Raw genomic sequence first — 26864 nt, forward strand, 5'->3', positions numbered from 1 at the left:
TGAAATGTTCCCTTGGTATCTCTAATTTTCTTGACGCGATCTCTAATTTTTCCCATTCTATTGTTTTCCTCTATTTCTTTGCACTGATTACCGAGGAAGGCTTTCTTATCTCTCCTTGCTATTCTCTAGAACTCTGCACTCAAATGGGTATATCTTTCCTGTTCTCCTTTGCCTTTTGCTTCTCTTCTTTTCACAGCTGTTTGTACTTCTTCAGAGTTTTGCTCAAAAGTCAGCTTCTCCCGCCGAGGCCTCAGAGATAAGCTTCGCTAACAGGTCAACCACCACCCCACGTTTTATGCCCTTCTTGCCTGCTTTATGCTATCTCCTTGGCCCTTATCACCATTTAGCATACAATGTGAGTTTCTGGTTTATCAGGTTTGATTCGTCAATTTACTTAGAGGTAATTACTGATTGTCCTTCTGTGCTGGGTGGGCCCTGCTCTAGGTACTGGGCAGGCATGAGTAAACGGGACAACCCAGACCCCAGCTCTCTGGGACGGGCATTCTGGTAAGAACACATGCTGTGGCTTCTTCAGCTCAAGAAAAACGATCTCTCTGCTTGATCCCACTTTTCCTTCTGGCCTCTACCCTGTTTCTACTTTATTTTCTAGGAAAACTCAAGAGATGTCTATACCCACTCCTGTCTGCAGACTCTCTCCTCCCACTGGTGCTAACAGGCTCCCGCCCCAGGCCAGCCACTGCCGCTCTAACAACCTGTCCAGGTCACCGATGGGCCCACGTGGCTGACTTGGGCGGCCAGTTCTCAGGCCTTCCTCCCGTGGCCACCCAGCGGAGTCTGAGCCAGGTGGTCACGCTGTCCTCCTGGGGGCCTTGCAGGCTTGCTGCCAGGGCGGCACTGTTTTCTGGTTCTCCTCCTTGCTCTCCTCTGCTTATTCCTCCTCTCTCCACGATCCGTGATACCGGAGGGCCCTGGGGCTTCTCATCTCCGCCCACCTCGGTATCTTTCGTAATTGTGTTTTAAAAGCCACCCCTACATTTGTAGCTCACGACGGGTGTAGCTTCGGCCTCGACCACACCTTAATGTTTGGCCTGGTATGTCTACCACCTACCCAAATCCCCATTGGGAGGTCAGGGAAGGGAGGCATCTCAAATTCGTCCAAAGAGAGGGTCTGATCTTCAGCTCCCACGTGAAGTGCAGTGAACACGGGCTAAGGTATTCTAAGGTTTAGTTGGGTAGATAAACAAAATTGTGAGATAGCCTATGATGGAGTACGGCTCAATAATAACAGTAATGAACTATCGATACACGTACCAATATGGATAATCTTAAATACGTTTTGTTGAGCTAAAGAAGCCAGGCATAGAGGACGACACACTATGTGAGATCATATGAAAATTCTAGAAAAGGCAAATCTAATCTATCATGAGAGACAGCACATCAGTGGCTTCCCAGGGCCCAGGGTGGAGAAGACCATCTGTAGAGGGGCGGGAAGGAACTTGTAGGTGATGAAAATGTCTGTATCTTAACTGTGGTAGTGCATACACAGGTGACTCCATCAACCAAAATCCATCCAACAGGACCTTAAAATGCATCAATGTTATTACTGTAAAGTATACCTCAAAAAGGTGATTAAAAGTAAGATGGCTTATTTGTTTGGAATATATAATGACCTAAGTGGACTCTGGAGCAGCTCTAAAGATGTTACTTTAGAGTACCGAAACACAGGGCAAGAGTGTATCGTGGCAGGAGTGTAAACTGGTGCGGCCACAGCAGAAAACAACAGAGAGGGTCCTCAGAAAGCTAAGAACAGAACCGCCCAGTGACCCAACAGTTCCACTCCAGGGTATGTATCCGGAAAAAAGCAAAAAGACTAATTCAAAAAGATGCATGCATCCAATGTTCATCCAACGTTCACAGCAGCACTATTTACAACAGCTAAGACATGGAAGCAACCCAAGGATCCATCAACAGACAAACGGAGAAAACCACGCACAAAACCCTCAGAATGGGAGAAATGATTTGCAAACGACGTGACCAACAGGGATTAATCTCCAAAATTTACAAACATCTCACATGGCTCAATGCCAAGAAAAAAACAAACCACCCAATCAAAACAGCAGGCAACATTTCTCCAAAGAAGATACACAGATGGCCAAGACGCACAGGAAAAGATGCTCAACGTCATTAATTATTAGATGGTCAGAATGGCCATCATCAAAAACTACAAACAATAAATGTTGGAGAGTGGGTGGAGAGAAGGGAACCCTTCTACACTGTTGGGGGCAATATGATTGGTACAGCCACGCTGGAGGTTCCTTGGAAAAAAAAAAAGCCACCGTCAGATCCAGCAATCCCACTACGGGACGTGCATCTGGAGCAAACCATGGTTCTGAAAGGATAGGATACGTGCAGCCCAGTGTTCGCTGCAGCACTGTTTACAACGGCCAAGACATGGCAGCGGCCTAATGTCCACTGACAGAGGAGTGGGTAACGAAGCTGTGGCATGCATACACAGCCATCAAAAGAGAATGAAATAATGCCATCTGCAGCGACAGGTATGGACCTGGAGATGATTACACTAAGTGAGGTCAATCAGACAAAGGCAAGCATCACATGGAATCACTTCTATGTGGTATCTAAAGAAATGACCCGAATGAACTCACCAAGCAGAAAGAGACTCAGACTTAGTGACTCAGTGACTCCAGTGGGAAGGTGGGGAGGGAGAAGGGCGGGCTGGGAGTTGGGGGTTAGTAGACACCAACTATCACCTTTAGAACACATAAGCAAGACCCTACCGGATAGCACAGGGAACTGTATGCAGTCTCCTGGGATAAGCCGTCACGGAAAAGAACATAAAAAGTATTGCATGTGTGTGGCTGAGTCACCTTTCTGTATAACAGAAATTAGCACGACACTGTAAACAACTATACTTCAACATTAATGAATAAATGAGTAAACATCTCTATCAACTCTTTTCAACTCATCAGAGTGGAATAATACATAGCAAAGGTTTTATCACACAGGATAACAAGTTCAATGTAGAGCAGTATTTTCCTTATGAGTTATATAAGCCATAAACAAATGATCATTAAACACTAATATGACTCAAAATGGATCATGAGGAAAAAATGAACACTTAAATTCTGAGCAGAGGAAATCAGTAACAAAAACCCTTTACAGTTTATTTTTGTCCATAAAGGTCTGAGTCGTAATTTAGTAGGAGCCTTGAGTATTTACGCTAAACTAAAGCTGCATTGTGGCAGCCACTGTGCACAGCTCGTAGAGCTCAGACTGAAAGTTCAATCAGGGCTTGAGGCGGCCTTCTTACAAATGCAAAATACAACAACTAAAAAGGCTTTCTTAGTTAAATGAGATAAGTCTTAAGACCAGGAAAATGTTAAAAAAAAAAAACATTTCACGACTGCATTTTGCTAAGCACATGAGTTACACACACACAGTGACACAACCAGGCAAAAAAGTATTTATATGGTGAAGAATCATCATGTTAATTTATGTCAAAAAATGTCATGTTTGTTTATCTTAATGCAGGGCATAGTTAGGTGTTACAGGATCATAAAGACTTTTGATTTATTATTGAACTGGATATACAGAATATTTCAAAGTTGCTATCAAAAAAGAAAAAAAATACTAAGTTGAAATTCTACCTAGCGACATAGGTTTTTCAACATAACTTTCTTCCCTATGCATCAAACTAAGGCAAGAAGAAAATATATGGTTTTAAAAAGATACCAAGCCATTAAAAAAAAAGTCTCTCTCTGAATTTAATAGAATATCCTGGCCCATTAAATAATGGAATAGTTTTTGGGGAGAGAATGAATTCTGGCCTGAAGTAGTATGGTATGTGACTGGAATCCTCAGAACCCCAGGATTGGCCTGCACAGCGGGGACGGTGAGGCGCAGCCATGCAGGAGTGCTGACTCATGGCCGGCTCCTTCCCCCTCGCTTCTCCCATCCTGCCACCGCTTAAACACTGCCTTCTGTGTTCTTTCTGGGGGGAGTTATATTACCCTTTATCATTTGTTCCTTCAGTATTTTAATATAAAACCTACAAGAAAAACAACAAATTCAAGGCTAGTATTAAAAGCTTGAAAAAAAATAACAAACCTTTTCCTCGAATCAGTAAACTCTTCTTGGTGAATAGAATCTTGTGGAAGTAGGAATGATTACTTTCTAAATAATGTGTTAAAAGCAAGTACTTTACTTCTGAAGCATTAATGCTTTATGAACTTTATTTTTGTTTATCCTTATTGTATATTGATGCATCATCCAAGTACAGATACCAGATACCTAATTTCTAATGATTTATCCCAAAACAAACACAAGAAAAGCAGGCCAATGGAAATATAATCAAAACCTCTTGAAAATGAAGTTACTGTAGATGTACCTAAATAAATAAACTATAATCAAAAGCTGAATCTCAAGTCTAGTAACTGATTCTATGTTGAATAGAGATCTTTTAAAAAGTGTTCTCATTCAACATATAATTTAATATAATATTCTGTAAACTGAAGTGTAAAGATTACATTTATTCTGAGTCCAGATACTTTCTCAACTGTAGAAGTACAAGGATGCCTCTGCCTTCTTCTTCAGTAATATAGATTTATGAAAATGTATGCTGCAAAAAAATGTCTGACTGAAGGAGTTAATCAAATCCTCACGTTCACTGTTAACTTTCATTATAATTGGTAAAAATGATGCCTATAATAGATGGCATTCAAATTTTCAACAAATTTATATATATATTTTTTGTTGATCGCATAGAGAAAACAATTTACATTTCATTTTTTAAAATAAGGTTTATTTATAATAAACTATCTTTAATAATTCTATATTTTTATTCTAGGGAATGCATAACTGTAGACAAAGCTAGCTTTAACACGTATTGAAAAGGTGTACTCTTTATATTAACGCAAAACGTTAAGTCTTTCTTTACTATAAAGAATTCTCACTGCCTTTGAACTAAGAATCTGGAGCACTCGCAGAGAGGAGTTTGGGATGACCAGCCAGAATCAGTCAGGAGGTTTTCTCTGTTCTCAATTAGGTAACTGAAATAGGAACTCTAGCTCTAAATATCATAAGCAAAGTCTAAATCTTCGAAAAATAAAGAGGGAATATAACAAACTGCTTCAAATACATGCCTGAGGTGAGAAAGGGCTTGTGCTTTCATATTGTGGCAGCTTCCAGATGAAATCATCAGTTTTTAATCTTCAGGTTCATATCTGGAAAGAGATATGTATTTAATTAAGAGCATAATGTCAATTGTTGTACCACGTGAGTCTACCTGAAACACTTCCAGTGATTAAGCCAGTAATGTTGCATCCTTCATCTAAAATCACCGCTGTGGTACAAGTCAGATTCGTTCAAGGCATGATGGGGGTGAGTCGGAGGATTCCTGGACCAGAGAATGGACCAGATAACCACTGACAGACCATCAGGCTCTAAGCCTCTACCATGTGTGGCATCTACACCCATGTCAGCTTAGTAGATTATTATTTAATCGAAGGCCTGATGGACACAAACAGCTGATATGACCTTGTGAGTACAAGGTTAACCAACCCCCTTCTCTAAGGAGAAGTCTGAGCTGGGATTCACTTTTCAGCTCTGGTACCCTGGAACTCTGATAAAAGTAAAATGTCAGCTGAGTTTCCAGGCAGAACCACTGATGGCAGAAATGACCCTGATTAGAAGACTCCATCTGGACCACAAGAACTGTGGCCAACCATACATCCACGGCAGAAACCAGGGCTTCGGCTTCGCCGTGTGCAGTGAGTTCCTGGACACATCCCCGCCAGAGTGTCACGTAGCTGTGCCAGAGACAGCGCTCCTACGTGGGGCATGGACTTCTAAGGCACGCGGGCTCTGGCATCCACACACGGACCTCACTTGGTAGCACCTGAATTGTCACGTGGGGGCTGCTCTGGTGACTCAGATGGTAAAGAATCCACCTGCCAATGCAGGAGGTACAAGAGACTCAGGTTCGATCCCGGGGTTGGGAAGCTCCCGTGGAGAAGGAAGCAGAAACCCACTCCAGTATTCTTGCCTGGAAAATTCCGTGGACAAAGGAGCCTGGCAGGCTACAGTCCACAGGGTCACAAAGAGTCAGACACAACTGAGCAATTAAACAACAAAAGTGTCACGTGGGAGCACAGTGTGAGCAGGCCCTGGACTGCAGCAAGGACACCACTGAGCAGCAACGCCTGGCGCTGCCCTGTCCAACATCCTGCTGAGAGAATGCGGGGCGAAGGCAGCCCAGTGTGGCCCTGAGTGACCCCAAGGGTCCAGCTGAACCTGAAAAGAAACCCGAGGTGGGTGTGGCGAGGGAGGCCTGGCCGGAGCCCCTTTGCCCTCCCCACACAAGGCCGCTGGACTGGATGACAAAGCAACTCCCCACGGGTCTAGCCTCTCCGGACACGAGATCAGACTTAATGGAGGACAGACGCCAACCCAGCAGGGGGACAACCCAAGGGGCAGGATCAGCACAGCTTACTTTGCCAGTCTTTTCCTCAGGTCTTTGATTTGGTCATTCTTCTTGGTAAGAATCTCCTTCATGTTTCGAAACGCTGCTGTTTGTTGGAATTTCTTCTCTAATTCCTACATAGGGAAAAATTTCAGTCCACTAATAAGAAATAGTTAAGGAAAGAAAGAACACATTTGATGAAAATATACAGTTTTGCCCTAATTTACTAAGATTCTGCTTATTTTCTAATTTATTTTTAACGTATTTATATGAAATTAAGACTATTGAAACTTTAAAAATACATTCTTTCAAGTGAGAAGCCAATAAAATGGTAACATTTCCCAAGTACAATATTAACAAATAACTCAAACATACTATGCCACAGAGATGGGAAATCTATTTGAAACAGTTAATTCATTTTTAGATAAAACAGACATGCTCTTCTTTCTAAATCCCAAAGTAGTGCCAGTATTTTAAGAAGAGGATTTTAAATTTAATTACAGTTTAGCTTGTATATTCGTAAGAGTCTAGTCCCTAGAGTGAAAAGAACAGTTCTCGGCATACTGCTTGTAAATTAAGAACAGGGACAGACCCCTTCGGGGAAACACCCGCCAAGCCTCTGCTGACTGTGAGCGGGATGGTCAAGAAGAGCAACGCGGGGGTGCCGGGTGCTGGGTGTGCGCGTGCACCAGGAGGAGCACAGGCTTTCCATCACCTCAGGCGTTCTGGTGTCAAAGAGCAATCTTTCTACCAAAAGGGGTCAGTCTTTTAGAACACAAAGTGCCTAACACCTTGAGAAAAAATAAAGTAAATCTGCAGCTATCCACATTTCCCTCAGTCACACTGCATTCATCGCTCAGGCCCATGTGGACAGACAAAGCTGACCTTCTCAGCCATGCTCAGCTGCTCCTGGACCCTCAGGAGGTCGTGCTTGGCCGTCGCTAGATTCTCTTCCAGGGATTTCTGGTTTTCTGTCTGGTCATTAAGTGTCTTCTGAAACTCACTCTTCAAAGCAGCAACTGTGTTTTCCAAGTCACTCAAGTCCTGGGCCTTTATAAAATCCTGTGAAAAATACATACATCCACATAAGTTCACGCTGACACCCTAAATAGCAATGGCTTTAGACTCAACACCTCAGCGATGGAAAGAGGGGAGGCTGTGTGCTGCGCGTGCACGCCAGCCTCCCCCGCCGCTGCAGTCCCGGAGGGTCACTCGGCACCCAGTGCCTGGTCACTGCACACACGCACGGCCACTCAGCGGTCACGGATTTCCAAATATGTCAAATATGATTTATGAGCTGTTGGGACTCCAAAGGGAGAACGAGAGAGGTGAGATCCTAAATTTGACAAGGCTGTGTTTCCCAGAGTTGGGGTGACATGTTTCACAATATTGCAAGAGCCTAATTAATGCTTATTGAGTATATGGCTTGCTACATTTATAAGACTAAAATTTTCACCTTAATTTGAGATACACGTATTCGTACACTTTGTCTGTGTAACATAAGCAGTTGGATCTTCTCTCTACTTGGATCATGTTTTCTACCAGATACCATTTATAATGTAAAGAAGAGTAATATTAATAAGACAAGAAAATGGTCTCTAATTGCTAACTACGAAGATGGAGCACTACTATCAACAAAAGAAAAATTCCTTATTTTTGAAATCTGGTCTTGAAATGATTTTACTTCACTGTATCTCTGTACACATTTTGCTTTTGCTAAATCTTAAAACAGTAAAATTGGAGCAAAGTCTTCAATGGCTTATAAAACAAATTTATCATCCAAAAATGCAACTGTTTTACAGAGTATTCAGCTGTTTTATAAATTTATGGTCCTTGGCATATAATGATTGAAAATCATATATATTTCCTTTCATTTTAGCCATGTAAGAAGTATCCTTTTATTTTAAAAAAGTATCTATAGATGAAATAATGTAATGCCTGAAATTCGTTTCAAAAAAACATGGGGGAGAAGAGAAGAAAGTAGAGGTTAGCATCACATAGGCTGGCCGCGCCGTGGCGACTGAGCGGGAAAGCTGAGTGGCAAGTGCCTGGCTTACATTACACTATTCTTCTATTCTTATACATGTTCGAAAGTTTCCACAGAGAAAGGGTAACCAACGTCTAATGAAGCAAGTTCGGGGATTATTTGGTAGACATTTACAATGGCACTAAACCCACTAGGAAAGTCAGTGCTGCAATGAAGATTCAGTCAAACAGCCCTGCTGACGGGGTCCTACTACAGCATCTCATCTCGGTGCAAAGGCCACACGAGGCAGAACTGTGCCCACGATGACTTCCAGGGTGGAGCGGGACTCGGGCACTCCACTCAGACAAACCTGGAGAACTTTAACACTGAATTTCACTGTTTCACCCAAGCTCTGCTAGATACAGATGGATCTGAAGATGCGCAACTAATAAATTCATTTCATTTTATCATACTCCCAAAGGGAAATTTAAGTAAAAATAAGTTCTGTATAATAAAACCCAAATTCAAATCCCTGGTGGCGCAGTGGTAAAGAACCCACCTATCAAAGCAGGAGGCCTGGGGTTTGATCCCTGGGTCGGGAAGATCCCCTGGAAGAGGAGATGGCAGCCCACTCTGTATTCTTGCCTGGGAAAGCCCATGGACAGAGGAGCCTGGCGGGCTACAGCCCATGGGATTGCAAAGCCTCGGACAGGACTTAGTGCTAAACCACAACAATAAATCCAATTAGCTAAGAACCTTTCCATTCTTCTATCTTTCCTATTGGAACTGGAATGGGAGAGGGAAAGGGAAAAAACTTAAAAAAAAAAAATTAAGCAAATCTGAGATGCCCATGTGCTCTGGGACACGTGGAGCACGTGAGCCACGCATGCGCCCCCTCTGCCCTGAGCAGGCGCTCACGTGGCCTTTCCTGGACAAGTCTGTCTCGATGCAGGGCAGCAGTGGCGGGCTCTTTCTCAGGGAGTGGCTGGGGGTGGGGCATGATAGTAACTAAGACTTCATATAAGTTTCTAACTTGATTCTATCTGGAAAATGTGAAAAAGCTAAGACTGATTTCACCTTTTGATTCCCGTGCTCAAGCTGTAAATCTTGCAGTGCTCTCTCCAGCTTTGACTTCTCATCCAATGCATCTGTTGCCTAAAATCAAGAGTAAACAGAAAACATTCAATATCCAATCTGTAAGGAATGCTCTCAATAATTTTGTTTTAAGTATTTCTCAGTTACCTGGGATTCAATGGTCTTCAGTCTTGACTTCAATTTCTCATTCTCTTCTTGAAGTCTTATAATTTCCTTTGTGAGTAGATTCAAGTTTTACTATATTAGCCAAAGTACTTTTCATCCTTGAAATTACTTGTTTCACTCATACTTTTAATTTTTAAATTACATAGAAACTCCAGAGTCTGCATGCCCTGGCTGCTGGTAACATCCCAGCTTCACCCAGCCCACCAGCCTCAACATCTGTTAGTCACCTCTGGCTCTAAGACTTCTAGTTCCTTCTTTCACAGTCTCTCAGACGTTTTTCAGCCTCTGTTCTCAGCCTTTTCCCAAAGCCCCCTCCTCTGCCATCTCTCACCTAGCTGATCCTGAAACTCTTGGTCTATTCTTGGCCTATACAGCGCGGCACCTGCACTTATCCTCAAAGCACAGCCACCACCATTCCATACCCTGTGTCCAGCCCTCAATGGTCCCTATGAGCGGAGACCCACAGCCCTGGCTCGTCAGCAGCTCCGCCAGGAGCACCGCCTGCCAGTGCGGTCTCATCACGCTCTGGCGCACACACCACCGCCGGGCGGAGCCTGCGCTCTGCTCCCAGGCACGCCAGCCTCCGCCCTGCCTCAGGCTGCTGCCCACTCTGCTCCCCTGCTGCTCGTGCCCCTTCTCTTCTGACAATTCACTGCGCCTTCACCTTTCAGCCCATCTTGGGCACCACCGTACCCAACAGCCAGTCCTCCTCGACTCTCATCCACATGGCGCTGTGTCTTCTCTGCCACCCTGTGGTACAAAGGTTAGCAGTTTCCTGTCTCCATTTCTAGAATGTTAGTTATCCCTTCCCAACGAGACTGTAAGGTCTTGAGGGCAAAAGGCCAGGTATTACTTTTCTTTTTATGTAACAACATCTAGCATAACGTTGAAAACACAAGAGTCAAGAAAAATAGCTGTATGTTGGTAATCATTTTTTATAAACCTCTTACTAAGTACCATTAACGACAACTACTTTGACAGACTCATCACCCTCAGTGGACAGAAGCTGGGCCTTTCACCCCGCCTCCAGCTGGAGCTGCGCAGGCGGCCAGCATACACCCTGAGAGCTGCCGCTCCTCACAATGACGGCGACATTACCTGGTTCAGGAGTTCTGCCGCGCCACCTTCGTGAAGTGGAGCGAGTTTTGGCTTCATGCTGTCTATGATGGACTGAAACGAAACAAACCGAACTGAAATCACCACCAAATAAAGCGCGTGTAAGCACGGAACCCTTGTCCTTTCTAAGTGGCAGACACTGTGCAAACCCACCAATGGGATGTCAGCTAGAGCTTTACTGGTTTGCTTCTCTACCACGCACCGGTGCTTAGGACAGAGCCTGGCCCACAGTGCCCAACGAAAGTTAGATAAAAATGAAACCCATCCTCCTGGTATCTTAAACAAACAAACAAAACAAACAGGTGGAAGAGAAAGGTGGGAGGGGCGGTAGTCAAAGCCAGAGCAGATAAAGATCCTAGTACCTAGGAACTGAGGTTTTAATACTGTGGGAGCTGGAAGCGAGATTTCTGCACAAACCCCCCAAAATTGCAATAATGATGAGGATTTAGCTAAACTACATTGCAAATGACTAACTTGACACAACTTGATACATACATTCTACAATATGTATTAAAGCTAAAGAATTCATGCCTCTGAACCAGAAATTTCTTAGCTAGAAATAAGTTCCAAAGGAACAATCAAAAAACTCATATGTGTGTGTACATTCACGGACTCATCTCGGCAGGGCTTTACTACGCAACGCCAGAGCATTCACGGTTCGCGCACACAGTGGAAGGGTCACCGTAGGTAATAAGACTGATTAAGGAGAGAAGTAGGTAATGACTAGTGCTGTCTCCACTCGAGAGACGAGGAGAACGAGGCTCAGCCGTCTCAAGGTCAGCCGCTCAAGGTCACCCGGCTGGGGAGTGGCAGTGCCAGGATGCTGCAACGAAGCCTGCACAAGTGAGAGGCAGGTGGGCCGAAGGGGCGTTGTGAGCGTGCACATGCTTGTGTGTGAGGCAGCAGACAGAAGCAAGCTCTTCACAGTAACGTCCAAAGCTTTTCTTTTGCCTAAAAATCCACAAGGCAACTTTTGAATTCTGGTCTTGAGCTGAATGCTTTTCCTTGAGAGTTCTCCCTTCAGCCTCTGAATGTTCGAAGCAATTTGAGGATGCTAAACAGTGGCTATTAAGATATGGACCGAAAATTACCTTTTTACTTGAAGATGTAAATTCCGCTTTTTCAAATTCTGCAACTTGCTCCAATAATTCTCTTGAAGATAAAAAGAAAATATGAAAAAATAACTGTTTAAAACAGATTTGTATCATATGCACAAGACAAATAAAAGCACTGGTATCAACCTATTACATGCCAGAGACAACAGGGCAAGATGAACAAAACTTCGTCACATCAAAAATGGTACTAGTTACTAAAGGCAGAAGAACTAAGTTCCATGCACTCAAATCTGAATCCCCATAGCACCTGGTATTTTGTACTTACTGAGTGTACAATATAATTGCCAGAACTAAACTACAATGGTAATACAACATGTCTGAAGTTTGTAGTTAACACTGTATTTTTGAAGTACTAAAGGGAAATTGAAGAAAGTAGGGAAAACCACTAGACCATTCAGGTATGACCTAAATCAAATCCCTTACGATTATACAGTAGAAGTGAAAAATAGATTTAAGGGACTAGATCTGATAGCCAGAGTGCCTGATGAGCTACGGATGGAGGTTCATGACACTGTACAGGAGACAGGGATCAAGACCATCCCCAAGAAAAAGAAATGCAAAAAAACCCAAATGGCTGTCTGAGGAGGCCTTACAAATAGCTGTGTAAAGAAGAGAAATGAAAAGCAAAGGAGAAAAGGAAAGATATTCCCATTTGAATGCAAGTTCCAAAGGATAGCAAGGAGAGATAAGAAAGCCCTCCTCAGTGATCAGTGCAAAGAAATAGAGGAAAACAATAGAATGGGAAAGACTAGAGATCTCTTCAAGAAAATTAGAGATATCAAGGGAACATTTCATGCAAAGAAGGGCTCGATAAAGGACAGAAATGGTAGGGACCTAACAGAAGCAGAAGATTTTAAGAGGTGTCAAGAATACACAGAAGAACTATACAAAAATGATCTTCCCAGCCTGGATAACCACAACGGTGTGATCACTCACCTAGAGCCAGACATCCTGGAATGTGAAGTCAAGTGGACCTTAGGAAGCATCACTATGAACAAAGCTAGTGGAGGTGACAGAATTCCAGTTGAGCTATTTCAAATCCTAAAAGATGATGCTGTGAAAGTGCTGCACTCAATATGCCAGCAAATTTAGAAAAATCAGCAGTGGCCACAGGACTGGAAAAGGTCAGTTTTCATTCCAATCCCAAAGAAAGGCAATGCCAAAGAATGCTCAAACTGCCACACAACTGCACTCATCTCACATGCTAGTAAAGTAATGCTCCAAATTCTCCAAGCCAGGCTTCAGCAATACGTGAACTAGGAAATTCCAGACATTCAAGCTGGTTTTAGACAAGGCAGAGGAACCAGAGATCAAATTGCCAACATCCGCTGGATCATGGAAAAAGCAAGAGAGTTTCAGAAAAACACCTATTTCTGCTTTATTGACTATACCAAAGCCTTTGACTGTGTGGATCACAATAAACTGTGGAAAATTCTGAAACAGATAGGAATACCAGACCACCTGACCTGCCTCTTGAGAAATCTATGCAGGTCAGGAAGCAACAGTTAGAACTGGACATGGAACAACAGACTGCTTCCAAATACGAAAAGGAACACGTCAAGGCTGTATATTGTCACCCTGCTTATTTAACTTAAATGCAGAGAACATCATGAGGAAAGCTGGGCTGGAGGAAGCACAAGCTGGAATCAAGATTGCCAGGAGAAATATCAATAACCTCAGATATGCAGATGACACCACCCTTATGGCAGAAAGCGAAGAAGAACTAAAGAGCCTCTTGATGAAAGTGAAAGAGGAGAGTGAAAAAGTTGGCTTAAAATTCAACATTCAAAAAATCTAAGATCAAGGCATCTGGTCCCATCACTTCATGGCAAATAGATGGAGAAACAGTGGAAACAGTGGCTGACTTTATTTTTTTGGGCTCCCAAATCACTGCAGATGGTGACTGCAGCCATGAAATTAAAAGACTCTTGCTCCTTGGAAAGAAAGTTATGACCAACCTAGACAGCATATTAAAAAGCAGAGACATTACTTTGCCAACAAAGGCCCATCTCGTCAAAGCTATTTTTCCAGTAGTCATGTATGGATGTGAGAGTTGGACTATAAAGAAAGCTGAGCACTGAGGAATTGATGCTTTTTTCTTTTTTTGAATTGATGCTTTTGAACTGCGGTGTTGGAGAAGACTCTTGAGAGTCCCTTGGACAGGAAGGAGATCCCACCAGTCCATCCTAAACAAGATCAGTCCTGAGTGTTCATTGTAAGGATTGATGTTGAAGCTGAAACTCCAATACTTTGGCCACCTGATGGGAAGAACTGACTCATTTGAAAAGACCCTGATGTTGGGAAAGACTGAAGGCAGGAGGAGAAGGGGACAACAGAGGATGAGATGGTTGGATGGCATCACCGACTCAATGGAGATGAGTTTGAGTAGACTCCAGGAGTTGGTGATGGACAGGGAGGCCTGGTGTGCTGCGATTCATGGGTTTGCAAAGAGTCGGACACAAATGAGCGACTGAACTGAAAGGGAAACTGCTCTAATATAACATACACTGTTATCTGGTAGAGATTCAAGAAAAACTGGTTTTAATAGAATAGCCTGGGAAAAATGGAATTAGTTCACATCTACTGAGTATGGTAAATTCTCAAGGAAGACGGATGGTTTCCACCTGAACATTTCCTCTTATTTGCAAAAGTACATGGATGCTTACTATACAAAAGCTTCTACAGTGAATGGTAGTTAACTATTCTTTTAAGCTTCTTAACGTCAATTTCTCAAAGTTTTCTCATCAATTACCTACTGACAGTTGGTGAAGCTGGAGGGTTTCCTCCCCTACCCGAGGCCACAGTCAGTGACGCTCAGCACGGACTGTGAGCCGTGCTGCCTCTGTGGTTAGCAAATGGCCCCCGGGCTCCAGGTCAGTTTTTCCAGATGTCTGGCATGACTTTTCACAGAATGAGTATCAATTTCACTGATTTTACCATGTTTTTAAAAAATAAGGGAGCTTTTTTATGTTGTTCAGATTACAAAACTTTCTAAGAAAACTTTCCCTATTTTAAAGAGTGGTATATAATTTTAATGCAATTAATAAAAGTACACTTCCCATACTACTAAGTGTGATTTGATGGTAGTTGAATTAATTTTTCAAATCTGTTTCATAACTGCTACTTCTTAGTTGACCTATCTCTAAAAACTTAGTACAATATTGATCAGGCTAACCAGAGCTGCTGTGAGGAATAATTGCTAATCACCTTCAGAGCAGTCTCATAGACCTCGAGGCCTTTATCACAGTGGACACAGGGCACTCTGAAGAGGACTCTGAGTGGCACCTAAGAGATGACTCATTAGCTGGATGCGTTGCTGTCAGGCTACCCAAATTTTCTCGCACACTATGCTCAAGAAAAACAGCAGCAGAGACAGGCACGCGCTTTCAACTTCTTGCTTGGGCCTCTATGGTCGCAACTGTGGAAACAGATATTATTACCTGTTTTCAAGTTCAGAGATGTCTGTCTGCAGCTTGAGGTACCACTTCTCGGCTTGTGAGAAAAGCTGCCGCAGAAGCAGCACATTGGTGTAGGCCGTGTTGATGAGCTCAGACTCCACCTCGCTGTGGACCACAGCCTGCAGCCCATTCAGCACCTCAGAGACCTCATCGACGGTGAAGGTCTCCTCCACAAGCCTGAAAAACAACCACGACCCCAAACCTCTGCGTAAACAACAGAAACCATTTACAACGAAAAACAAAACTGAGAAGCCCCCAGCGTGTCATCGGAGGGATGAAAAGGTTACAGTGAAAGTCTCTCTGGGAACTATCTTCTTTATTCGTAAAACAGTTTGAAAATAATTTAGATTCAATTAGTTTTTGATGTCTGGTTAAATGATTAAACTGTGGCTTGCTCCTCAAATGTGCACATCCTTTCATACAAGTTATGTGCTCAGAAACAAGCCCCGAACTACCTAATTTTTCTTCAGCTTTTTGGTGAAAATTAGCTTTATCACATTTAATTCTTTCATAAGTCACCTGAGAGGTGCTAATTCCTCCCTTTCTTTGTATTAGTCGTCTAGCATTTCAAAGACCTTACAGGCTATTCACAAGTTAGTAAACGCCTATAAGAAAATTAGTGCTAATTATGTATTGCTTTTCTTAGCATCTTGAGACCTGAAAGAAAACACCCCGGAACTTAATTAAAGCTCCATAAAAATGAACATCATCAAAAGTATTAAAACCTCACTCTTTCACAGAGAATGTCTGGGTTGGAAGGGAACTCCCAAGGTATTTGCTTCAATCCCCTCACTTCGCAGATGCAACACAGGCTCAGGAGGTGGAGGTGACGCGCCCAGCGTCCCACTGGGGTGTGACTCAACCCCACAGTCACTTCCAGTAATCTCGGAAACATGCCCAACAACTGAACCCTTGAGAAAGTATCCATGCAGGCCTCCTACGGTCAGTGAGAGGCTTACAGGAACAGTCCTCTCCACTCCCTGCCTCCACCCCCAAGGTCCTTTATCCTTCAGATACCCAGTGGATGAAGAGCTACAGCCCTGATGCTAGTCATCCTCTCCCTTACTCCAAAAGGAAGAAGGACATGTTGTGTCCAGAAGGACAGAACACAGGGAGCCCCACCAAACTTCTCTCACAGTTATACTCAAGTTAATATTATTTGCTCTAGCAAGCTTTAATGTTTTGTTTACCAAGCAGAATTTAACAACTCTTAAAAACCCAGAAGTTTAAGTCCCTATTAAAAATATCAACAATCTTCCTGTATTCTTTAACAGAACAAACTAAATCTGCTTAAAAATGTTGCTTTTTGAGCAACCCAAGTTCATTACTATGAACAGCAATTAAGGTACCCCAAACTCCCAATGTGTAAAGTAAATAAAGCGGCACCTTCTTTGGCCATCTCACAGCCTCGCCAACCAAGACTGTGGCATACAGCTGCTGTGAGTCAGGAAGCCAGATTATCAGACTAGATTAGTAAACTGAACAGATAAGTCTACAGCTGATGGTCTCTGCCGCTGAGTGACATTAGAGCTTGCCAGAGTTGCAAGTTTATTTAGGTCCCCACATCCAGGTGTGCCAAAATCTGATCCCCAAGCAGCCTGAGGTCTCTCTATTACTCAGTCCTTTAGGCTGCTTCCCATTAGCCTCTATCACTAAATTTTCTACGGACTTTTATTATCTCCCAGTATTGGTCCAAACAAGCGAATTATCACCTCTTGCTGCAAGTCGGCTAGCAATTTTCGTACTAGTCAGCAATCTTTTCATGGTTTCCTGCTGTTTTCTCCTCGTCTATTTCAATATAAAACGGTATAGGTATTTTCTTGCTAAATGCCATGTCTTATGGTTCTACTCTTTTAATTCATAACTCAAGTAATTAAAGTTCTGGAATCTCTACTACAGCAAGCCAATTATTAACCCACTAGCACTTAACAATTTTCTGACTGCCCTTCTGAATCTCTGCAATCCCTTAACTATCCTATGTGGATGTTTAATAACAGATTGCTCCCACCACAATCTGATTTCTTGAATTTTACATATCCGTAAGGTTATGTGTAGCTGCTCACAATGGATAATTGATTGTATCCTAGCAGTGGTTTGTATGGCCTCTGCTACAGCTGCCCCACACTGGCCACCAGAAAGGATGACTGTCACTTCCCACCGGGTCTCCTCAGAATTCTCTGATACCTGCTCTCCTTGAGGTCTTGGAAGCAGGAATCCACAGTTTTGAGTCTCAAGCCTCTTTTTGAGCGAGCAAAACGCATATAATTAATAACTTCATTTTGATGGTGCTCATTTAGACCCAACTCTGCCTGAAAGAGAGACGTAATTTGTTAAGTCTTGAAAATATAATAAAAGAACCAACAATGAAAATGTACAGACTGTCCTGTGGTGCAGACTGCTGGATGTCTACTAAATGCTGTTCTTTCCATCTTTCCAGACACATGGCTTGCTGTTGTTTAGTCATTAAGTCACGTCTGACTCTTTCGTGATCCCTGGACTGTAGCCCATCAAGGTCCTCTGTCCGTGGGATTTCCCAGGCAAGGATACTGGAGTGGGTTGCCATTTCCTTCTCCGAGGATATTCCTGACCCAGGGATCAAACCCACATCTCCCGCATTGGCTGCCCAACTAGAAAACACTCCAGCACTCTTGAAGTCAGGCATGATCACGTGACTACTTCTCAGCAACAGATGGGAACAGAGGAATGAAAGCTATTTCTAAAGCCTTAATACACAGGGTACATGTCTGCCACACCCTATGTCTCTGAAACCTGGAGGTGAGACTCTGCTGAACCATGCAGACAGCACAATGACCTCAGGGCTGGGGGAGCAAGATGAAAGGGAACTGTACCCCGAATAACCTCATGGAGCAGCACAGACCCACATACCTGAGATGAGCAGTGAGAAGGCTGTTAAGTGTGAGAGAAATAAACTTCTGTATTCTTTAAGGTGCATTTTATAAAAAAAAAAAAAACCACCTCTATTAGAGCAACTTAACCTTATTCCATCTCACACAGCCTTAAACAGTATATTTGGTTTTGAAGCAGCCATCAATTGCTCTTGCTTTTAAACCAGATGAGAGCTTGACAACTATAAGCTAGAGACTGATTTTTTTTCATGTTATAGCTACACTGAAAATTACAGAAGGAAATTATAAAATTGAACATCTAATGCAGGGGACTAATTCAGTTAGAATTCTCTTTAAGAGTAATTTGATGTGTCATAGCATTCTTATGGGAGACAACGGTATCCTCTGCAATCCTCTTCTTCAGGCTTATCTCCTACTTCCAGCACGCAGGGCTGCCTCCAGCACTGTGGAGGACACCACCAAAGTCACTGGGCACAATCTCCTTCACCCTCGCAGCCCCTCACCATGGCTTCGTTGCATCTACATACATCCTTACCTGTAGATGTAGGACATAAGACCACAAGGGCCATGACCTTTTCCCTCTGGTTCCCTGAGGATCCCCAGGACTCCTCATACTGCCTGCACACAGGGGACATGTGCCTAACAAGTGACCTGAAAGAGTTCCTTCTTTTGAAGGTCATTCATGGCTTTCATCTGTTCTCTTTCAAGCTCCTGGGGGACTTCAACCAATCACTTCTCTCAACACTCTACAGAGGTTTCTTCTTCCCTTCAGACTACAGACAAGGCTGCACACAAACCTCATTCGTGTGAAACCAAAACAAAACCGTAGGTTCCCTCCAGCTACCACCGCGTTTCTCTGGCTCTCTTCTGCTCCTGTGTCTCCATCCTAAATGCTGCTCCAACCACCTCTGCAAAGCTCACCAGCAACTTAATAACAAGTCCAACTACTGTGGCTGGTGCTTTGCTGTCTGCTGACCTGCTCCATTCTCTGCCTGCTAAGCCCACCTTCCCTTCTCGATCTCACCGGTAGCCTTCTCTTCTTGAGCTTGCCTCTTAAGCAGCTGCGCTTCCTAGGACGCTGCCCTTAGACCCTTACTCTTGTCGCTCTATATCCTCTTCTGGATGACATGATCTCTTTCAAGGTGTTACCTACAAGCATCTCTCAAGTATCACAGCCTGGCCTACAGACCAGTACCCCCAACCACATGAACGGCTCCATCAAGTCTTTTTCTCCCCCACATTATTTTTAACACTTCTGTTAAAGTTCAGTAAGTTAAGAATTACCCAAGATATCATGATGCTCTCTAATGGTTACCTATCCAGTAGACTGCTTCAAAACAACCAGTTGAGATATTCTGGCCAAGGCAAACCAACACATTTGCAGTATGTACTGACATTTCCTGACTCTACCTTATTTGATTAAACTGGTAAATTAACCTTTTGCCTTAGGGCTAGACAATGTGAATGGAAATAAGTTTCTCATGTTTTAGTTTACATGGATTGTTAGCCAACTCCTCGAACTACTTCAAATGTCAATGTCAAATGTCTAATTTCTAATGTTAAACGTTAGAAACAGTAATGATGACAACATCTAAAAGTCATTCGCAAGTTACAAAGTGCCTGGCATGATCTCATTTAGTCCTCAATACAACGCTATGGAAAAGTAAATATAAACCTACTTTACAGATAGAAAACTGAGGTCCAAAGAAATTTTTTTTTTCCTATGCTATTGAATTGGCAAGTGGGAGAGCACAGACTTGAACCAGGAAATCTAACTCCAAAGTCCACACTCTGCTTTTCAAATCCTTTTTAGAAAAATGGCTTGATTTAAATAAATAAAAGAACACAGATATGTTACAGCTGCAAATCAACCTGAGTTGTGACTCACAAGACACATCTCCACCAGGCATTTGAAATAAACCTCAATACCTATGTTAGAAATGATGTTATCTCTATACTCATGTAAGTGTCAGCAAGAATATCCTACAATTGGAAATCTCAAAATGATGTCACAACTTGCTAAAAAAAAATCTCATAAAGTTTCAATTATTCTTGCTTACAGTGTTAAATCTATACTCATAAGCCCTCCATACTCCCCAAACCCATTTCCCAAGATTCTGTTAAGAACACTCCTATTCAGTCAGATTAGTCTGCTTACCAGCCTTGAACATCCTATACTTTCACCCTCATTACCCCAGTCCTTGACTAAAAGCACCTCTCCATGCCTATTCAAGAATCTGAGTCCCAACCCAGTGGTGTGCTGGTGAATGCTTAACAGGCACTGGTGAGGGTTGGAGTATGAAACTGATTTGCAGCCCTTGCTAATTTCCAGTGTAAAATCTCCCAGCATGGCGGGTCTCAAGCTATCAACATGTCACTGCACTGCAGAGGTGACAAGAAATGCATATAATTGGCTCTCAGAGGTATAAGCATGCTCCATAAATCCACCAAATTCCTACCCATCCTTCAAGATCAAACCTTTTTTACCTACTCTGTGAAGCCTCCCAACATGCCCTCATTAACTCTAGTTATGCCTTCCTCCAAAAATTAGCACATAGGTGGATGAGATGGTTGGATAGCATCAACGACTCAACGGACATGAACTTGAGCAAACTCCGGGAGATAACAAAGGCCAGGCGTGCTGCAGTCCACGGGGTCAAAAAGTCAGACACGACCTAGTGACTAAACAAAAACTATCAGCAGTCTTTTTTTCCTTAGGTATTGCTCCTTCAAGTAGACTGTAAGCTCATCACAGCATGAATCATTTCTTACACCATAGTTTCCTCATATAGTGCCTTACGCAGAGTAAGTGCCCAACGCATGTCTGTTCTCTTCTGTCAAGTAAAGACTGTCCCCAGACCAAGAAGAAAAATTACTGAAACTGAGAATGAAATTTATAACAAAAGACAGAAAAGTTCGTCTAAAATGGATGGGAGTGAAGAAAGGGAGCAGAAATAAGCAGCTGATTTCAGTAGCAGAAATAGCATTAGCCTGGGAAATGGAATGACAGCAGGTAAGAATGCGAGCAGCTGTCAATTTTCTTGTGACATCACCATTTTTTCAATTTGTTCATATTTTATGGAAACCAACAGAATGTGTGGGACAGGATCCAAGAATGGTAGGGAATGGTTTGTTTCATTCACAGTTGTACCCTCAGCGGCAACAGTACTTGGTATACCCCGTGGGCTAAAGAGGAATTCTGGCTGCTGAAGTATTTCAGTAGCCTATTTCGATGGTGCCCCCAACTCTGGATTCATCTTTTTTTTTTTTTTCCTCAACACTTCAGTACTGTGTCTTGTTCGAAGGACGGCTGCTGTTTAAGTTGGCATTCTGTATCCGCTGGAATGACAAATGGGATTATGTTCAAGCATCCAGGAAAAACATGCCTTCTTTTGAACAGGTCAGAACACAAGGAATGTCACTCAAGTTTTCTCAGGTATAATATGGGGTCTGGGGATTCTTGTACCACTCTCACATAAGAAAGTTGTATTCAATCACGTTCTTCCTCCTCGGCTCGTTAACCTAATACTGCCAAAGGGGGGGGGGGGCGGGGGTATGTGTGTGAGTGTGTGCGCGCGTGCATAAACTTGAGTTTCTGGAATGGAACAAGAAACCGCTTTGCGCCTTCTGCTGGCAGATGGTTCCCTCCAGCTCTCTTCGCCAACGACCTGAGGTGTGACTTGGCCTAGGCCCTTCAGGCAGCAGCGAGGAATGGTAACGCGGCGGAGCGCGGCTGCTAGAAGAGGGCTCCACCAAGAATTATCCCGGAAGGGCTTCGACCTTGGTTAACAGTCTCTCGCACCCGGCGTGGCGTCCCCTTTTCAGAGAGGCCCAGGGCCGGACTAAGTTCTGCCGCAAGGCACGCCATCACTTCGAGGCCCCGGCTCCGCGTCTCTCCTCGGCGCGCGGTGGCGCCGACAGGCCGGCTACTCACCATTGCGGCGAGGAGGGAAGTCAGCGGTCTGGAAAAGCGGGAGAGGCCAGGCTCAGCCTCACCAAGCCCGGGGTCGTCGAGAAACCCTGGACCGCGCCAGACGCGAGGCAAGGCCGGTTGTTTAGAAGCGTTGCTAACGGGAACAGACGCACGGGACTAGGGAGTTACGCACTTTGATTGGTTCTCAAGATCACGTGACAGGAAGTGCGAGAGACCGGCCGACCGCCGCACGCGCATTTGCTCCTAGGCGCGGGAAGTCCCGCCCTCACGCGCCACGCCGACTACGGGAGCGGCCGCTGTTGCCAACGGCAACAGGAAAGGCGCGGCTGCCTGGCACCCAATCGCTACCGAGAGCCGCGGGGCATCCCAGCCAGCCTTGCTGCTCAGGCCTTGCCCAGCACTTCCTGTGGCGTGGCGGCCCCGACGAATGGCCGTTGCCACGACTGCTGACTCCTGACCTTCCAACGGTCTCGTGGGGGCGTCCCAGACTTAATTCTCTCCTCTCCAAGACTTCCTACTTGGCAGAAATAGGCCACCAGCACCAGAGCTTCCATATTCCTGGACAGAGCTTTGAATAACCCGCTCCCCACTGCTATTTCTTCTTTTTACATTCTTGGTAAAAAATCTCTAATAAAGTGCCTTTTCCCTTAAAAAACAAAACAAAACAAAAAACCGCAAACGGAAACTGGTGAAAGAGCAGTGTATTTCAAACTGTTATGCCTAGAATCATCAGGGGAAAGTATTGTACAAATGCTTTCCGTTGCCTTACCTCCAGAAATCCTGAATCACGAAGTCAAGCTTGGGCCTTTGGAATCTACAATTTTTACCAACCTCCAGGGCTGACTGTGGACTACTCTTTATGAAGCACTGTCCTAGGGACTTCCTTGGTGGTCCAGTGGTTGGAACTCTGGACTCCCAATCAGGGGACATAGGTTCTATCCCTGGTCAGGGAATTAAGATCCCACATGTTGCATGGTGTGGCCAAGAAGACATAAAAGAACCACTGTTCTGGAAGAGGCTGAGGTCTAGAAAGAGATGGACTATGTCAGTGGGGAAGGGGGAGTGTTGGGCTTGGGTAGGTGAAAGCCAATGAATGGGCCTAGGCCATTCAGGGGGCATTTCAGAGGCTCAGAAGACTAACACAAGAGGATACAATCACTGGGGAGGCAGCCTGTAAACTAGAAAGAGAGCCCCACATGATAGACACTGAAATGAGAAGGAGCATAGACCCAGACACTGGGACACTCAAAGCTGGAGGAGGATGATAACCATCATCCCTATCTCAGGAACAGACAAGCTAGTGTAGATAATGCTTTGGGAGCTTAGATTGATTTTGGCTCCTACACAGTACAACTTAAAATGAGTCACAATTGAAAAAAGAAAGGAATCACAATTGGAACCTAAAAATCCAGACAGGATTTTAGAGAGCTGGTTCCACCTGGTTAATTTATGGATGAAGAGACCGAGGGGCAAGGTCACATGTCCAAGTCTTCAGAAGACTAGGTGGGGGCATCTGAAGCTTTGAGTCAGTGATGAAACTAATACAAATATGTTTCTAAAGAGCAAAACCAGAAAGCAGGTGTGAACTATTCTGGTATGGTGCATATTCAATCATATTCTGGTTTCAAGAATTTCATTTTTCATTTATCACCATATTCGTTTTATTTAATGTAAATTGTGTACAGAACTTAGTAATTTTCCCAAGAACTGAGTTCAATACTTTTTTACCTTGACACTTTAACTGCCAGAATAAAGTAGTAGCAGATAAATTCTGTAGAATAAAGCTTACTTACAAATGGATGACGTCTTTAGAAAAAGAGGTGGAGCAATGAAAACGTTTAGTAGTTAAGTGGTCAATACAGTAAAATGGAAGTAATTTAAATGGATAATTTTAAATTCAGACAAAGTAGGAGCTAGAAGGGTATAATACTTTCAGATGAGGAAAGACAGCTCAGGAAAGTAAAGTGTCTTGGCCAGGAACAAGAGCAGCAGAACCAGGTCTGGAATTCAAATCTCTTGGCTTCTTGGCAAGGGTTTCCTGACCATTTAGTTCCACCCAAATACAGGTGACAGAGCTTTTTCTTCCAAATTTATCCCCACCCCTCTGTACATAAGGCCCTCTCACCCTCTGGGTAGGGGATCTTGAGTGTCCCATGACTGCTGAAAAGCAGGGGGTGAAAGGGCAGTTTTTCTGTTTGGATGGGGCATGGTTAGGAGTCCTTTGCTTGGATGATCCAGGAATGATATGCAGGCAGTTGCCCATGGAAGGATCTCAATCCTCAGGGACAAGAGGTTGCTCTGTGTGTCACCTGGAGCACTCCCAGGCATGGAAGGATGGCCTGGGAGCACTTTGACCAACTTGACTGGCCTCCCAGTAGTATCTGGGCAGAACCATTGTCTCCCTGCAGGATCTAAAAGCAGGTTCTCATCCCAAGACCCCCATGATGACTCCCTCTAAGATCACTTAAAGTTCTGCTTTGCTATGCCATTCCTTACATTTCTGTTCAATGAGTGTTTGTCAAATTTGATAATAAGAGTGCCATTATTTAGTGCCTACACTAGGCTAGACATTCCATTTCCATAATTAATCCTCCAAATCTTTAGTTTTTTTTTCTTACTGTAATAGGTACTCACTGAATTCACACAGAGAGAAGGTCACTTTACTAGATGATGTAGATAAAGAAGGAATTTCATAAACACTTTTAAGAAATTTAAGTAAACAGTTGTTCACCAGTTTGCATTTCTAAGGAAACTTAAGTATTTTCTTGCTAGCAAACTCCCATGCTTACTGAGTGTTATTAATGCAGGGGAGTCAAAGCAGTGGGTGGATGATGCAAATATTTCATTGGCGAATACGTCTGGGGCTTGGTGACTTTTTCAGTTGTTTTGCAAAGCTGCATCAGTCATTTTAATTTAAAAATCTACTTTAATCTAAAATCTTCTGTACCAAGGTTGTTAACAATATCACTGTTAGCCCATCTATCCAGCTGAGCTAAGTGTTATTACATAAGCTGTCTAAATAGTGTCAGCAAATATGAACGTGTTTTTTGGTCTTAAAGTGGTGAATCTGGCTCATGAAAAGGCTGAACCCGTGCTGCTTACTAGCTTGTGTTGATTACCAGAGCAAATAATTTGAGCTGTGAAGGAGAAGAGCTCCACCCTACTTTAACTGTGGGTTTCTCAGCCTCCTTCTATTTTTTTTAAATCACTGTGACAATTTAAAAAAATGTGTGTGTGTGTGTGTGTGCACACGTGAGTGTCACTCTGGACGGATTGGATGGGAGGCATACAACCAAGGCTGTTGTATACCTTTTAGCAGCATGCATGCTCAGTCAGTCATGTCCCACTCTTTGCAACCCCATGGATGGACTGCAAGCCACCAGGCTCCTCTGCCCATGGAATTTTCCAGCCAAGAATACTGGAGCATGTTGCCATTTCCTCCTCCAAGGGATCTTCCTAATCCAGGGATCGAACACACATCTCTTGCATCTCCTACACTGGCAGACAGATTCTTTATCACTGAGTCACCTGGGAAGTCCACCTTTTAGCAGAGCTCAGTGTAAATAAAGATCAGCTCTTGTCTTTTTAGATTGTTACAAAATGAGACTTTTATGAGTTTATAAATGACTAGTCTTAACATCAGGTCACCAATTTGGGGGTGTTTACAACCTAGACTAGGCAAAAGGAGGAACGGGAAGGTGACAGATTTGCTTGGTCTTGACATAGTGACTTCTTCTGCCACTATTTACAGAGCTCCCAGGTTCTGTGGCCAAGGTAGCGTCTCAGGGAAGAAGTGGAGGATTCAGGAAGCCCGAAAGTCCCCTACTCTATAAATCTTTGGGTAGGGTTGAGGGACTAAGGTGAGGCTTTACTTAAAAGAGAAAGTAATAAAGAAAATCATTAAAAAATATGAATCTTGAATGTAGTAGGCAGGAAATGGTAGGGGAGAATCGTTGCAGGGGAAGGGGATTATCTTGAAGGAGGAATATGGCTTTGTCCATGTGATACTACCAGGGTCCTCTGTAACTCCCCCCACCCTACCCAATTACAACTGAGAAAGTAGTCAAAACGTGAAAGAAGAGAATGCAGGATTCAAAGAGGCTTTACAGGAACTATGGCATCTGATTGGGTTTCCCTGGTGGGTCAGTGGTAACGAATCTGCCTGCCAACGCAGGAGACAGGCGTTCCACCCCTGGGTTGGAAAGATCCCCTGCAGAAGGAGGTGGCAAGCTACTTCAGTGTTTTTTCCTGTCCATGAGTCACAAAAGAGGTGGACATGTCTTAACTACTAACAACAACAGCAACTAGTGGGCATGAGGCCATTTTCTGCTCTTCTATTTGCTCATTCAGTCAATCGGTTTCAAAATGCTCCAGGTGACCACAGAGTATTAGAGGGTGCTGACAAGTTAGATTTGTGAAATAAATATCATGTTTTAAAGGAGGTCAGGCAAGGAAGTGGTTCACCATAAAATACTACGACTCCCTTTAAGACTGTGTGGATGACGGTAATGTCTTAGCCCAAATGATAGATTAGCTTCACTGATCTAAATCTCCAAAGTTAAAACAACCCAAGGGAAAAAAACACCAAAAACATCGAAAACTGAAGACTGACTAAGAAATGTTAGGAACTGGTTGGGACGAATACCTCCTTGTGAAGTACAAGAATAATTTACTGTGCATATGGTGTGGTGGTGGTTTAGCCACTAAGT

At 43.6% G+C, this 26864-nt stretch overlaps 1 protein-coding gene across 1 annotated transcript; it reads right to left on the reverse strand.

Annotated features, from left to right (window-relative positions):
* Window positions 1-4853: 4853 nt before the first annotated feature.
* On the reverse strand, window positions 4854-22287 carry LZTFL1 (leucine zipper transcription factor like 1). Its single transcript, XM_052642359.1, has 10 exons — window positions 22156-22287; window positions 17539-17663; window positions 15337-15531; window positions 11873-11933; window positions 10764-10835; window positions 9648-9713; window positions 9483-9560; window positions 7325-7501; window positions 6470-6573; window positions 4854-5201 (listed from the first exon to the last, which is right to left on the reverse strand). The coding sequence occupies exons 1-10, from the start codon at window positions 22156-22158 to the stop codon at window positions 5183-5185; spliced, it is 900 nt and encodes a 299-aa protein (XP_052498319.1). The 5' UTR covers window positions 22159-22287; the 3' UTR covers window positions 4854-5182.
* Between the last annotated feature and the right edge of the window lie 4577 nt (window positions 22288-26864).

This window comes from Budorcas taxicolor, chromosome 1 (genome assembly GCF_023091745.1).
Source record: "Budorcas taxicolor isolate Tak-1 chromosome 1, Takin1.1, whole genome shotgun sequence".
Taxonomy (NCBI): Eukaryota; Metazoa; Chordata; class Mammalia; order Artiodactyla; family Bovidae; genus Budorcas; species Budorcas taxicolor.